This window comes from Rana temporaria, chromosome 3, assembly GCF_905171775.1.
Source record: "Rana temporaria chromosome 3, aRanTem1.1, whole genome shotgun sequence".
Lineage (NCBI taxonomy): Eukaryota > Metazoa > Chordata > Amphibia > Anura > Ranidae > Rana > Rana temporaria.
The window spans coordinates 74958341-74974308 of record NC_053491.1 but is presented as its reverse complement, the minus strand read 5'-3'; the positions used below and the strand labels follow the sequence as shown (position 1 = coordinate 74974308).

Sequence of the window (15968 nt, the reverse complement as noted above, 5' to 3'; positions counted from 1 at the left end):
CGTGGCTCAGTGGAGGTCTCTTCTTTCCGGTGGGTTTGCGAAGTAGTTTCCTGGGGGTACAAGATGGAGATTCTCTCTTGTCCGCCAATCAGATTTTTTTTTTCCTTCCAACCCAGCTTCCTCCGGGTCGTCGGGAGGCCCTGTTTGGGGCTGTTCAGGATCTGCTGGTCAGGGGGGTGATCGTACCGGTTCCTTTACTGGAACGGTTTTGGGGGTTTTACTCCAATCTGTTTGTAGTCCCCTAAAAGGAAGGGGTCAGTCCAATCCTGGATCTTAAGGCCCTCAACTGTTTTGTCAAAGTGCAAAAGTTCAGGATGGAGTCGGTTCGCTCTGTAGTGGCGGCACTCCATCAAGGGGATTTCCTGGCGTCCTTGGATATCAAGGACGCGTACTTGCATATCCCCATATGCGCGAAGCACCAGAGATTTCTGCGCTTTGCGGTTGGGGAGGACCACTTTCAATTTGTGGCCCTCCCTTTCGGCCTGGCTTCGGCGCCAAGGGTTTTCACCAAGGTGCTCGCTCCGATTCTGGCCCTGCTGAGGCAGTGCGGGATCGCTATTGTAGGATACCTGGACGACCACCTTCTGAGAGCTTCTTCAAGCTCAGAGTTAGAGGTGGATGTGTCTCACCTGCCAGACCCTCTGGGAATTCGGTTGGCTGCTAAATGCTCAGAAGTTGGTGTTGGTACCGTCTCAGCACCTGGAATACCTGGGGCTGGTCCTGGATTCCTCGGAGGCGAGAGTTTTTCTTCCCACGGAGAAACTACAGACACTGCAATCTGCGGTGAGGTGGTTGGCAACCCAGAAGTGGTCGTTTCTTCGCTTTTGCATGCAAGTTCTGGGTCTGATCGTGTCCTCCTAGGCGGTTCCGTATGCTCAATTTCACACAAGTGTTACAGAGAGAAATTCTGTCGCGTTGGGACAAGCTCTTGTCTCTGGATTTCCAAGTCTGGGTGAGTCGCCTGGTCAGGTCCTCCCTAGTGTGGTGGCTGACCTCTCCGGTACTTCGGGCCGGGAAGTCGTTCCTGCCGTACCACTGGACGGTGGTCAACGGATACCAGTGTCTCTGGCTGGGGGGGGAGTCTGGGGTGTTCAGTGAGCCCAGGGGTGCTGGACTCTGGAAGAGTCCTACCTGCCAAACAATGTCCTGGAACTCCGGGCGATCAGGCTGTGCCTCTCCAAGTGGTCTCTGAGACTGCAGGGTCGCCTCGTCAGGATTCAGTCGGACAACGCCATGGCTGTGGCGTATGTCAATCATCAAGGGGGCACACGGAGCTCGGCTGCAGCGGCGGAAGTCGCTCACATCCTCCGGTGGGCCAAAAAGACCGTTCCGGCTCGTTTGGTCATTTACGTTCCGGGCGTACAGAACTGGCAGGCAGACTACCTAAGTCGCCAAACGCTAGACCAAGGAGAATGGTCGCTACACCCATATGTGTTTCAAAGTCTGTGTCTGAAATGGGGCATTCCAGGCGTGGATCTTCTGGCGTCCCAACTCAATCGGAAGGTGTCACGGTTCGTGGCCAGGTCAAGAGACCCGTGGGCAGGTGCGTTGGTGGCTCCATGGGGTCATTATCGCCTAATCTACGCCTTCCCTCCTCTGAGGCTTCTTCCTCGTCTGTGCAGAGTGGAAGCCGAGGGGATACAAACAATCCTAGTTGTTCCGGATTGGCCTCGCCGTCCCTGGTACGTGGATCTGGTGCGTCTGGTGGCAGATGTTCTGTGGCGCCTGCCACTGCGAGAGGATCTTCTGTCACAGGGTCCTATCTTGCATCCTGCTTTACAGTCGTTGGCTTTAACGGCGTAGCTATTGAGAGCAAGGTGCTGAGGGACCGGGGCGGGGTCTGTCGGATTCGGTAATCTAGACCATGCTGCGAGTGCGGAAGTCTACTTCCCGGAAGATTTACCATCGTACATGGAAGGCTTACATCTCTGTGTGAGGAGATGAATTGGCACCCCCGTACATAACGTGATGTCCCAGATTCTGCTGTTCTTACAGCGTGGAGTGGATCAGGCTCTCGCCTTAACTACGATTAAGGGTCAGATTTCGGCCTTGGCTGTTTTCTTTCAGCAATCCTTGGCGGCGCACCCGCTGGTGCTTACATTTGTGCTTTGGGTTTGGCATGTGGCCCCTCCTGTGCGTCCTCCACTGCCTCAAAAACCTCAGTTTTGAGGGCATTAGGGAAACCTTTTATTGACTCTGCCACCAGAAAAAACACCTTCTGGGAAAATCGCATCGGTCAGATGGGTGTCTGAATTGGTGGCCTTGTCTTGCAAGGCTCCCTATTTTGGTCATCCACAGGGATAAGGTGGTGCTGCGTCCGCAGCCGTAATTCCTTCCTAAGGTTGTTTCGGCCTTTCACATTGAGGACATTGTTCTTCCACCCTTGTGTCCTCGGCCGGCGAATCCAAAAGAGGTTGCGTTGCATTCCTTGGACATTGTTCGAGCCCTACGGGTGTACCTGTCTGCTACGGCTCCGTTTCAGAGGTCGGATTCACTGTTTGTGTCGGTGACCTGGTCCTAAGCGGTCTCGTCGGCCACCATTTCTAGGTGGATTAGGCAGGTCGTGCTTCAGGCCTATGCCCTAAAGGGGCGGGCGCCCCCCTTCCCGGTTACGGCGCATTCGATATGGGCAATTGGTACCTCTTGGGCTTTCCGCCATCTAGCGTTTGTTTTACAGGTGTGTAAGGCAGCGACCTGGTTGTCGGTCCACACCTTCTCAGTTTTACAAGGTTGATGTGAGTGCATCTTCGGATGCCTCCTTCGGCCGCGAGGTTTTGCAGGCCGCTGTTTAAGGTTGAAGTTCCTCCGTTGAGGAGCTCTGGTTTGTTTGGGGTGAAGTTGGTTTGCTGTGTTTTCCCACCCCTCGATTTTTTTTTTACACTGCTTGGGGACGTCCCTAAGATCAATTGCCGCGGTGTCCGTCCATGAACGGAAGAGAAAATAGGATTTTTCGGAGAGTTCATGGACGGACACAGCACCCACCCCTCCTTTTGTTTGTACTGCTTGTTTACGAACTGGGGCTGCAGAACAGAGAGTGGGGATGTACCCGGGGGAACCGCCCCCTGGGAGGTACTGTACTGTTTGGAGTGTTAACACTTAACATGCTTTTTTTTCTGCCTAATCAATCTCCTAAAAGGGAGGATAATACCCTAAGGTCAATTGCTGCTGTGTTCGTCCATGAACTCAGAGAAATGGATTTTACGGCGAGTACAAAAATCCTATTTTTATAAAGGATGTTCTTAAGGGTTTAACTTGTATGTTTTTTGTTTTTTTTAGATGAGAAATAACAACCGAGAGAGGTTTTTCCAGAACAAAATGAAGTTCAGAGACAAAAAAGACATCTTGACATTTGAAAAAATGAAGGCACAAAGGCTCAGAGAAAATGTTGAACGACTGCAACGATTGCAGAGATACCACAGAGCTGTGGAACTGCGAAGGTAATTCCATATATTTCTTTGTATTGAAAGGCTTTTAAAGTCTCCACCCCCCCCAAATGTTTTTAACTTGAAGATTTACAGTGGTTGTAAACCCACTTTTCTGACTTTTACCTACAGGTAAGCCTATAACAAGGCTTACCTGTAGGTAAGGAGAATATCTCCTAAACCTGCACGGTTTAGGAGATCTTCTCCTCGCAATGCGCCGCTGGACCTTGCCGAATTTAAATCTCCCGCGTGCACGCGGGAGTGACGTCATCGCCGCTCCAGCCAATCACCGCGCTGGAGCGGCGATACCCGGAAGACACGCCGAGTCAAGATGATATCTCGCTCGGCGTGGACCAGGTAAGTTCTACACACCTCGTTCCGAGGTAAGTATTTCATAATGAGCTAATATGCGGTGCATATTAGCTCATTATGACTTTTGCCTTGCAGGAGAAAAAAAAATAATAATTTTTGATGCAGGTTTACAACCGCTTTAATTATTCTATAGGGGATAGTCATTCTTATGGAGCACCCTAAAGGCACAACTTTTTTTTTTTTTTTTTGGATATAAAAAGGGAATATTAACCATTGTTTGCTTTTTCTTTTCCCATTGGGGAAATTCCCTTTACTTCCAACCCATAGCCAAAACTCGTTGTCACAAGGGTTACTAGAACGAGTGTCCCCATTGAAAGATTTTTCTCTATTCTGGTGACAACCAAAAATGTGGGATTTTGTTTCATTCACCCCCGTGATAACGGTAAACAGAACAAATAGAGAGGGTTCATCTCCATTATGGGGGCACAGACAGCAATAAAAACCTAATGGCCTGCAATCAACCTCCAATTTCTAATAAGGTAGTTTTGCAAGTGCAATGTACAAATATGTAGAGTAAACCATCACACACCCTATGGATAACGGGTGTATAGGTGCTGCAACCTTTCTACATAAAAGCTCTGCCCGGTGCCAAGGCCTAGAGGCTGCTGACACCTCTAACGTACCAATAAGGAAAGGGATGGTCGGCACTTAAAATTACATCCAAAATGTTATTTCTTTATTAAATACATGTACAAAGCTCTAACAGCTTTGTACATGTATTTAAGAAATACCATTTTTGATGTCATCTTGAGTACCAAGCATCCCTTTCCACATAACATAACACAGCCTATGTTTTTTTCTGCATATTTGTACGTTGCTCTTGCAAAATTAAATCCAGAGGTCAATTGACTGAGTGCTGGCTCTCATTTGTTTGACTGTCACCATTGATGAACTCCTGACAAAGGAAATGAAAAGGTGCAATGCTTGATAAATTTGTTATAAGGCAATAAAAACTCAGGCGAAAAAAAAAAGTTGCGCTTTAAATTCCTTTTTGAAGATTAGGGCATACCTTAACCTACAGCCACATAGATGTACGTTTGCAGAGATTTAAGGCACTGTTGGTCTTGAGATGTGTGCTTCTCCCTGTTCTACTTGTGGAAGACATGGGGTAGCAAAGCCATGCTTCTATAAATATGACCAACGCTGCACAGGCACGCAGAACATGTTACAACCACTAACTGAGCTGACTCCTGTCCCTCAGGGCATAGCAAGTACAGAGGTACGTGTATTTTTGTTGGGGTCTGTCACTTTAGTGTTTCTAGCATGGACCAACACCTCTCTCAGCTGAGTAGCCACTTCCTTGTGGGTTACAGGCCCATTATTCCTGTCCTTGTAGCATTTGCTTTGCAGTGGCTCCTCTATGCTTTGAATCCCTGCCCCTATTTGGTTTATCAACTGTTTCAGGTGCACAGTCCATTGTGTCACATAGTTGGTATGTCTGTCCAGTTCAACCTGAGTGTGTACGTCAAGGGGGAATTGATGAATTGTAATTACTGACATGTTATGCTTGTTAAAGTAAAACTAAAGGCAAAGGTATTATTTTGAGTAGTGGAGGAAGGTTAGAACCCCTTACAGTTTGTATTGCTTTTTCTTCCCCCTAAAGTCCCTGTTTTTTTGGCGGCTGTCAGAATCCAAAACCAAGTACTAGGTTTCCTCACTTTCAGGAAGAATGAATGCTGATTGGGCTCATCCAAAGAAAATATTTTCGGCACTGAATACATCACCAGTATCCCATAGCATAAGGGTTCTACAAGAAATTATGTTTACTAGCAGTAGCTATTTCCTATTTAATAAGACCCTGCCGGTCCAAGTGGATGGTGTCCTGATCTTTAACCAATGACTGAAAGCAAATGCTACTGGCTAGTAATTCCTCGTCCAGCTGATAGCTTTCCTGTTTGAATATATGTACTGTATGAAGGCTGTATTTTGTGTCCATTCAAGGATCCTATTTTAACTGAAGCCCTGATAAGGGGTGGATTTCTTCTGGGCCCCCAAAACGCATTGCTTTTGATTTTGGACATTTGGTTTGGTTCTCCTTTCATTGTTTTAGGTTCTATTAACAAGGTGGTGTTGAGGTCTCAATTCTTGCTAAGGTGGTTTCTTCGCTGAAATCGGGACATATGCTGCTGTCCTTTTGTCCTACTAAGAGATGGCTCTTCATGCTTTAGATGTTTCGGGCAGTTCGCGTTCATCTGATATCTACAACTTTGTTTTGACTGTCTGATTCCCTGTTTGTTCTGCCTGAAGGACATTGAAAATTTTCGTGCTGGACCGATAAAATATCAGATGAAGTGTCTTGATTGGCTCTGTAATAATGATTCGATTAACATACGGTTCTTCCTCGGACAACATTTTCCTGTATGATATTTGGATTGTGTGTACGGGCCATAAAGGTTTTTACCTTTTTTTTTTTTTTTTTTTTTTTTTTTTGACCCCTTTCACACTGGGGCACTTTTCAAGCATCATTTTAGCGCTACAAGTGGCGCCTTTAAAAGAACTTCTCGAGCCACACTGGGGTGGCGCACTTGCAGGAAGGCATAAGTTCTGCAAGCAGCAACTTTTGGGCTGTGCGGGGGCGGTGTACAGCTCTGTCGAAGCGCCTGCAGAGCAATTTGACAGCGCCGCAACACGGGCGTTATTAACCCTTTCCTCGGCCGCTAACACTGGCAACGCCCCATTGTGAAAGGGGTCTTACACCAGAGTGATTTTTCTATTCTCCCTAGCTGTCAACTTTAAAAACCAAAGGCTTAATTTTTTTTTTGGTTTTGTTTTCATTCCCTTGCCTACCAATGTTTATCTCTGTATTCCTATGTATTCACCACACCAATATTTCTGCATTTTGGTGTAGATCAGCACTGCCATTCGGGCTTGCCCTTCTGTGAGCCCAGAGCGTTCATGTTGGATTACCTGGATGACCTTCATCCATCCAAACAAAGCTCATCCTGGCATGGTGGCTCTCCAATCCTGCCCTGGATTCGGAAAAGCTATTCCTTCACAGGACTTGGAACGGATGCCTTACAGGTTGGAGTGAAGTTTACAACTCCCTGACTGTCCAGGGGGCATGGTCCCTACAGGGGCCAAATCTCAACATTCATTCTGGAACCAAGTCGTCAATGTATTTGCAACTTTAGACCTCTGTTCTACAAGGTCACCCAGGCAGAACACAACAGTGGCCTACATATATCAAGTTTAGCAAGCAGATGGGCAAAAACTTAAGCTTATTTGGCTCTACGCATTCCTGGAGTGGAGACTTGGCAGGCTGACTTCTTAAGCCATCAGTGCTTACCTTGGGAAAGTGGTCTCTGCACCCTTTTTTTTTATTTTTTTTCCCAAGATATCTGTGTCTAAGGTGGGGATAACCAAATGTAGAACCTGGATGCTGTATCTCCACAACAAACTGAGCAAGTTGGTGGCTAAGATTAGGCATCCTTGACTATTTGCAATAAATGCTTTGGTGATTCCTTGGACTAAATTCTAGCTGGTACATACCTTTCCTCTAATGCTGTGCAGGATAGAGGAAGAAATGGTCCTGGTGATTCCTTTCTCACCAAAATGTGCCCATAAAACATAGTACACAGTACTCGGTCTGGTGGACAAGCCTTGACCTCTTCCAAACAGAGCAGACTTGCTGGCCCAAGTTTTCCCATGTTCTATCCTACTTGGTCACTGGCTGTAATGGCTAGGCTTTTAAAACTCAAGTCCAAACGGAAATAAAAATCGGACTCTGTTATTCCCACCTCAGAGCAAGCAACTCCAACAAGTGGGAAGATGATGGTAAATAGGTTTTTTTTTTTTTTTTTTTTTTTTTTCTCCAACATCTGAAAAGTGTAGACTGCATTTGTATTCAGCCCCCTTTTGCTCTGATACCTTAACTAAAATCTAGTGAAACCAATTGCCTTCAGAAGTCGCCTAATTAGTAAATGGAGTCCACCTGTGTTTAATTTAATCGCAGTATTATAACGGCTGTTCTGTGAAGCCCTCAGAGAACCTTGGTGAACAAACTGTATCATGAAGGCCAAGACACTCGCCAGACAGGGCGGAGATTTAGTTGTGGAGACGTTTGAAGCAGGGTTGGATTACATGGGGGGAAACAAAATTCCAAGCTTTGGACATCTCATGTAGCACTGTTCAACTTGCCATCCAAAAATGGAACGTGTATGGCACAACAGAAAACTTAACAAGACATGGCCGTCCACCTAAACTGACAGGCCGGCAAGAAATTATAGAAGTAGTTAAAAGGCAGGCCATGGTAACTCTGGAGGAGCTGCAGAGATCCACAGCTCAGGTGGGAGAATCTGTCCGCAGGAAAATTCAGTTGTGCACTCCACAAATCTCACCTTTTTTGGGAGAGTGGCAAGAAGAAAGCCATTGTTGAATGACAGCCAATAGAAGTTCAGTTTTTGCAGTTTGTGAGAAGCCATGTGGGGGACACGGCAAACATGTAGAAGAATTGCTCTGGTCCAATGAGATCAAAATTTTACTTTGGGCCTAAAAGCAAAACATGGTGGAAAACTAAGGCTGCATTCACACCTGAGCGTAGCGTTTTTCTGTGTTTTTTTTCCGCAATTTTTTTACAGGTCAAGGGTCACCAATGTAAAATGCCCAAACGCCCAAATTCGAGCGACAAAAAAGGGTCCAGAACTTGTTTGGGCTTCAGGCGTTCGGCGTCAGGCGTTTTGTAGTGGAGATGTGAACCATCTCCATAGAGAATAATGTATTTTTTCCCCTCTAGCGTTTTGGGGCGTCGCGCTTCAGGCGACAAAACGCTCAGGTGTGAATGCAGCCTAACACTGCACATCACCCTGAACACACCGTCCCCACAGGGATATACACAAGGAATACAGAGCAATCTGGGAAGAAAACCTGTTGGTCTGCAAAAGACTTGCGACTGGGGTGGAGGTTCTCCTTCTGGCAGGGCAACAATCCTACTTAACATGCATCCAGAGCTACAATGGAATGGTTTAAGCCAAAGCATATTCATGTGTTAGAATGGACCAGTCAAAGTCCAGACCTAAATTCAATTGAGAATCTGTGGCAAGACTTGAAAATGTATGTAAATGCATGCCACACGTTTCAGATTTTTGTAAAAAAAAAAAAAAAAAAAAAAAAACCATTTATCATTATACGTCACAATTATGTCACTTTGTTGGTCTGGCACATAAAATCCCAATAAGCCCTGGTTCACATTGGTCACATTTTTTTTTTCCAACAAATGGGGCTCCAAGTCTTTTTTAGTTTACCTGTCAGGACTTGCCTTTTCTGACATTTCTAAGCTAGTGAGTTTTTGTTTTACACTACAACTTTGTTATCTTTTCAAGAATGATAAAAAGGTACCCTTTTCTACTAGTTATTAGTACTCATCCTATAAAAAAATATTTAACTTGGTCTTTCCAGGGGTCTGATAACCCCAAAGCCCCCTTCAGATTCATTGACAATCCAGGAAACCAACTTGCATGTAAAATTTAGGCAACCCAAAAAAAAAACCTTCCTGACTGTACATACCAATCTATAGAATTGATGCAGGTTCTACACGGATCACAAACCTTAAAAACCCTTCCATACTCCTACTGTTGCTATGTACAAATTCAGGTTCTTCCAGGGGTCTAACTAAACATGCAGAACTGACATGCACGTAAATCTCAGGTTATGCAGAGGGCAGCAAAACCTCTCCAGGGTTACCCTTTAAAATTTTATAAAAACATGCACCCAGATATCCTCATCCTTAACTATGCTTTGAATGCACTTAGTTCAGAAGACCTAACCTGCCTCCGTTGAAATCTGCCTGGTACAGCAATACCCAGCAGCATCATTCTCTACCCCATTACTAAGAAGACCTGGACAACACAATGCAGAACTTGCAATAAAATGTGTTAAATCCATTGCCTCATCAACATGGAGTCAAGTTAGACAGCTACTGGGGTATGCTGATCTCGCTGGGGCCTCCAAATTGATGTGGAAAAGTAAAACGACCAGGCAATACATTTCCAACAAAGCGGGAGGTTTAATGAAAACCATAAAGGCTGTAGCTGGGAATGAGTATCCTTCACTCAGAGACAGGCCTTCTTATAACAATTTTTGACCATAGAATTACACGTGGTGGAATGATTGGTTGTCAAAACATACATCAATGTAATTGCAATAAAGTATTTTGCATACCAGACAGGTGTCTGGAACTGTCTGAACCTTAGCCTAGTAAATTTTCACCCAGTAAATTTGTGACTGTCAAATACCGGCATGATGCAGAGAGGTCATTTAGAAATAATTTTCTATATTTATGGAATATAGTATACATTAATAAAGACTAATAAATACTGCTTTACTATTGAATGATGATCCCACTACTATATAATATGAATATCATACATAATAAATAACATGATTTACATGGGTTGATATGGAATTATACAACAAGCTCCAACCTTTTTTCCCCAGCGTGGTCTCTACTTTCCACCCAAAGTGAGTATATTTTTTCTTTTTCCATTTGTTCTTCCCCAAAAAACACAAGTTTAGTGCTTTAGATCGGGGGTGTCAAACTCCATTTGCTTGTGGGCCACATCAGCATTATGGTTGCCCTCAAAGGGCCGGTTGCATCAGCACCCCACTCCCTTTACATCAGAAGTTAAGCATCCCCCCTCACTATCCCATACAGCACCCCCTTACCTTTTTCTGCTGCCAGGAGGGCTGGACAGAGAAGTGCAAGATTTGGTGGATGAGGCCTGTCCTCTGTACAGCTGAGACTAGGTAGGGGTGAAGACAAGGGGGGTGTACGGGCCCCATAAAAATGACATGGAGGGCCGGATTCGGCCCGTGGGCCTTGTGTTTGACACCTGTGCTTTAGATTGTTTGAATGTTAGGCTTGTCGGTTTACTAGGTAGCCACAGACTCTTCCAAAGTTCTTTTCCTTTTTATCTGAATCATTGTTGGACCAGAAAACAAATTTTAGGCCTACGCCTCTAAGGTGCTTTTTCCACCAGAACCCACGCTACCAGGGCTGTTGGTGTCTCATGGCCTTTACAGCCTCAAGCCTTTTATGTCCCAGATTTGTACTAATACTACATGGTCCTCGGTTTACATGTTTTCCAAGTATTGCTAGGTAGATGTTCAGGTTTTAGCTGATGCAAGCTTCAGTCACAAGGTGCTTTAAGCTGTTGTTTGAGTATTTTGTTTGGCCCTGTTGGCATTTCTGTGTTGCTTTTGTACACACCTTGGATTTATTGCTTAAGTATGTCCCATGATCTAGCAATACAAGTCCTGTGTTCATCAAAAACTGGAGTTTTGACTAATTATTTTTCTTCATCTCATGCTTCATGAGATGTCCCCCCCCCCCCCCAAACAGAGGCAGTACTGTGTGGGCCATCTGCCGTTTGACATGCTGCAGGCTTATGCATTGGCAATGACTATCGGTGTCCCCTGCACTTCAGACTCCCTCCCAGATCACAATTGTACAATGTGTTCAAAATGAATGGTGCTGCATCTCTCCAATGCATCAATAACTGCTCTACTGCGGAAAGTCTCATCCAGTCTAGCTAGGCCTTCCTTCCTTCCGAGACTCCATGGGCATGGGGGGGGGGGGGGCTAACTTTGTTCACACAACTGAATGTGTTTTTAGATTTCCCATCACCGCAGTAAAGGTTATGGGACCGAACACTGACCTCATCCACTGGGTGGTGTGATGCGTCATTCAGCCTATAGGAAGCACCATCTCTTTTCTCCTAAAATTATACCTTTGATTGTCAAGTCTGTTTCACTGCCTGCCTAGTGGCCTGGTCACCTCCAGCCATCTAGAACCCTTATCAGCTCCAGCTGCTCGGGTTTGTGAGTAGCTGAAGTGTTCTAATATTGGGCTTTGTTTGCACTACTGTTATGTGGAACCAATATATGTAAAGATAAATATCTGCGCTAACCCAAAACGTGTGTAAAGACAAGGTGCTGCTGCTTGAAATAGCCTGAACACTCAGCTAAAAACAGGTAGAATAATAGAAACAAGCGCACATCCACGAATGAGCAAATAACCTGTTCAAGAAATTAAAAGGTTGAACTAATTTTTTGATAAAAGCCCTAAGGACTAAGGTGCATATAATCACACGCAAAAAAAAAAAATTGTGAAAAATAAATGAATGGTAATCCAAAAGCATACAATTGGTACACATAAGATCATATACATATCTAGTCCGTATGAATTCCAAAGGGGGTAAAAAAATATGTTTTCTTCCAATGCTCTGTTGTCAGTGAAAGTCTGCACCACTAGCCAGATCCATAGGATCTCATGTTATAGAGATCAATCAAACACTCTGGAATCCCGCAGGAATGTTCTAAGATTCCTCAAGGGAAAGAGCCTCTTCTGGTGTGGCGGAATGTCCATTGGAAAACTGGGGGGAGGGGGGTTTGAAAGATCAGGATCATCCTTTCCCAGAAGATGATCCTAGGTGATCTCGTTGGCAGAGGCTGAAAGAAAGGGACTGCATCGTGTAGTATATCCAGAAAAATTGATTTGGGGGGGAAAAAAAAAAATATATAAAAAAAAATAGACCTGACAATGTTATCTCTGGAAGGAATATGCCCCATCAATGGTGTCAGTGAGAGGAATCGTTTGTTGTCATTGATGTTACTGGAAGGAATGGAGCCCTGTATTGGTATGAGAAGGTGTCCCAAGGGCTGCATAAAGACTAGCAACGGGCCATAGTTTGGAGACCACTGATGTAGACAGTGCTGCCCTTTAAGAATGGGAAATCTTCTAACTGTGCAAACAAATGGGGGACAAAAGGATGCAAACGGCATTTGTACCCCTTGTTTTATTTTGTATTTCTGAAGAGACTGTTTGAGGCCCTGCAGTCTGATGCCGTTAGTTCAGATTTATAGGGATTTTTGTCAGATATTATTGTAATGTGTTATACCCTGCATCGAGAGCAGGGGTCCTCAAACTTTTTAAACAGGGGGCAAGTTCACAGTCCCTCACTGTTGGGGGGGCCGGACTATAGTTTAAAAAAAATATTAACCTATGCACACATCTTATTTGAAGTACAAAATACAATATTTAAAATAAAGAACCATTTTAATCAACATAAACTTATTAGTATTTCAGACTCCCCTAATCACAGAACCCCCCCCCCCCCCCCATCACAGATTCCTCTCTATTACAGATTCCCCCCCGTATTAGGTCCCCCCATCACAAAGCCCCCCCAACACAAACTTCTCTCCATTACAAAGCCCCCAATAACAGACCCCCAACACAGAGGGAAGAGGATAGGACAGAGGGAGCAGTCAGGTGGAGGGTAGGACAGAGTGGGAGCAGCCAGATGAAGGGGAGGACAGGGTGGAGGGTAGAATAGAGTTAGAGTGGCCAGGTGGAGGGTAGAATAGAGTTGGAGCGGCCAGGTGGAGGGAAGGACAGGGTGGGAGCGGCCAGATGGATGGGAGGTAAGTTCTTACCTTGGAGGGTAATAAAAGAATCACTGGCTCCCTCCACTCGACAGCCTCATGGCATTTCTTCTCCTCTCTTCCTATTCCCCCTCACGCTCGGCATGTTGGGGGCTGAACTCCTCTCAGGGAATCATCATGGGGCCTGCTGGTATCCAGGACTGCAATTCCCATAATGCTCTAGTTTCCCAGCTATTGGCTCTGAATGTAGCCAATAGGAGCAGGCATTGCCAGGTGAATGCTCTGCTCAAGGAGAGGGAGGGGTGAAATTCCCCCGCAGCTGCGGCTCTGCCTGTGTCCCTTCTCAGAGCCTGTCGGTTTCGTCGCCACTGCCCTGTCGCTTGTTTCAGTCCACGGGATGGGTAAATCACACTGGCGGGCCGGATATGGCCCGCGGGCCGTAGTTTGAGGACCCCTGATCTAGAGGATCTGGCTGTGCGCTAGGCCTGTTAGGACCCCTACACCAGTAAAAGACCTTTCCTCTATATCTGCTCTATATCTAGACCGGGAAGTCCCTGGCATACCTTATTGCAGCCCTCAAAAATTCCACTCGCATTTTGCGAGTGGAATTTAGTGCAGGGCGAGTGAGGAGCAGGGGTGGACCAGTCTGACAGCTTCCTGGCTGATCGCTTCTGGCAGAAGCAGTGCAGGTTTTTTTTCCCCTAACCAGATAGTTGGGTTCATTCACCCTTTTTTAGGCAAGTTTACAGTTTCCTAGCCTCAGTTCATGCTCAGTGTTTCTATAGGTAGCGTTGATTCCCCCCATGGCTGTGATTTACTGTGCCCTGGTTTTGAGCATTAAATAGATCCTCTCTGGCTATCTGTTGGTCGCTGACTGCTACCCCTGTCTTGCACCGTTTTGATGAAATGTCCAATGTTGAACATATAACCAAGCCCCCCCCCCCCTTTTTTCTTTTAAGACGCAGGGACATGGCAGAGAGGGAGCGGCGGGAAAGAGAGCGTGTAAGAATAATGCGAGAGCGTGAAGAACTTGACCACCTACAGAGGGAGCGTGAAAGACTTGAAATAGAAAGACAGAAGTTGGAACGTGAGCGAATGGAGCGAGAGCGTCTGGAAAGAGAGCGTATTCGAATTGAGCAGGTAAGTGCATTTAATACACTTTTTTTTTTTTTTTTTTTTTTTTGTCAGGGGCCAGAACATTTGGAATAGTTAGTTTGGCCAAAAAAAAAAGTTTGTCACGATGCAAGTAATTCTGTACCTTCTCTAATACTATTCCCAGCCTCTGGAACTGCAAACTAGGTTTATTAAAGTTGAACCTTTTTAGTTCCTGTACGAAAGAAGGCAGTATATATGCTACTATAATGGCTAACTATGATTTAAAGTAAGCCTTCTATGGGACACCTTGGGTTGCCATTGCCTGTCATCTTCTGAAGATTCTGGTTGTCTGGCTTGTACACTTTGTTCTCTATAGTTTTTGATAAAAAAAGAAAAAAAACATGACTTGAATATGCATGATCATGCATATTCAAGTCATATGATTTATTTTTATTTTTTGCATGTTGGCTTCAGGTAGCGGTCACAGCATTTTAAAGTAAAAGGTCAATGGATCAGCCAGGAATGAGCCTTTAAAGAATAAGTAGAAATGACAGCCTCTGACACTCCTGCAAGAACTACGTAGACTCATCTTGTGTTCGTTGGCTTACATTTATACTCGCTGAACTCGTGACAATTTTACAATGGATTTAAAAAGTTAACCAATATTTACTTTTTTTTTTTGCTATAATATCCCAAAATTAATTAAAACAAATTTCTTCATCAGGCGAGGTCAATATCTAGATTCTTCTACATATTTTTTGTATAAATTGCAATTAGTGTATAGTTTACGCAAAAGTTATAGCGTCTAAAAATAGGGATGTATTTATGGCTTTTTCGGGATTACGCCAGCCAGATCAGACTCTTTGACACATTTTGGAACCATCAAGTGTTTAGACATACCATGGAACACAGTGAAGACTGGCAAGTGGTAAAATTTTGGTGCACACAGTCACATTGCCAAGAACTGGACTTCCTCCAAAATTCATGAAAGGACTAGGAAAACTGGTCTCTGAGGCTGCCAAGAAGCCTTTAAGAACATTAGTGGAGCTGCAGGATAATCTTGGTAAGTATTGGCTGTGCGGTACATGCGACAACAATCTCCCATGTTCTTCATATGTCTGGGCTGTGGGATAGAGTGGCAAGATGGGAAGCATTTTCTTACAAAGAAATACCTCCAAGCCCAGCTAACATTTGCAAAAGCACATCTGAAGTCTCCCAAAATCATTCAAGAAGAAAATGTGTTATCTAATGAAGCCAAGGTAGAACTTTTTAGCCATAAATATGAAATCTGTTTGGCGCAAAAACACTGCCCATCACCAAAAGAACATATTCACAGTAAATCATGGAGGTGGCAGCATCGTGTTTTGGAGTGTTTTTTCTTCAGCTGGAGCCTTTGTCAAGGTAGAGGCAATTCTGAACAGTTCCAAATACCAGTCAATATTGGCACAAAACCTTCAGGCTTCTGCTAGAAAGCTAAGCATCATGAGGAACCCAGTCTTTCAGCATGACAATGACCCATAGCGTGCATCCAAATTAACAAAGGAATGGCTCCACCAGTAGAATATTAACATTTTGGAATGGCCCAGCCATAGCCCAGACCTGATTGAAAATCTGTGGGGTGATCTGAAGAGAGCTGTGCACAGTAGATTCCCTCGCAATCTGAGAGATTTGGAATGTTTTTGCATGTTTCACTTTTTTATT

At 44.9% G+C, this 15968-nt stretch overlaps 1 protein-coding gene across 7 annotated transcripts in view; it reads left to right on the top strand.

The window, feature by feature from the left end:
- Positions 1 to 15968, top strand: part of SLTM (SAFB like transcription modulator) — an 89507-nt gene that overhangs the window by 58042 nt on the left and 15497 nt on the right. For 5 of the 7 annotated variants that reach the window (XM_040342772.1, XM_040342771.1, XM_040342770.1 and 2 more), the window contains 3 exons: positions 3277 to 3437; positions 10227 to 10250; positions 14132 to 14312. In XM_040342772.1, coding sequence (XP_040198706.1) covers positions 3277 to 3437; positions 10227 to 10250; positions 14132 to 14312 — 366 coding nt within the window. The remainder of the gene's footprint in view (positions 1 to 3276; positions 3438 to 10226; positions 10251 to 14131; positions 14313 to 15968) is intronic. The other 2 variants (XM_040342769.1, XM_040342773.1) reach the window with 1 other exon arrangement.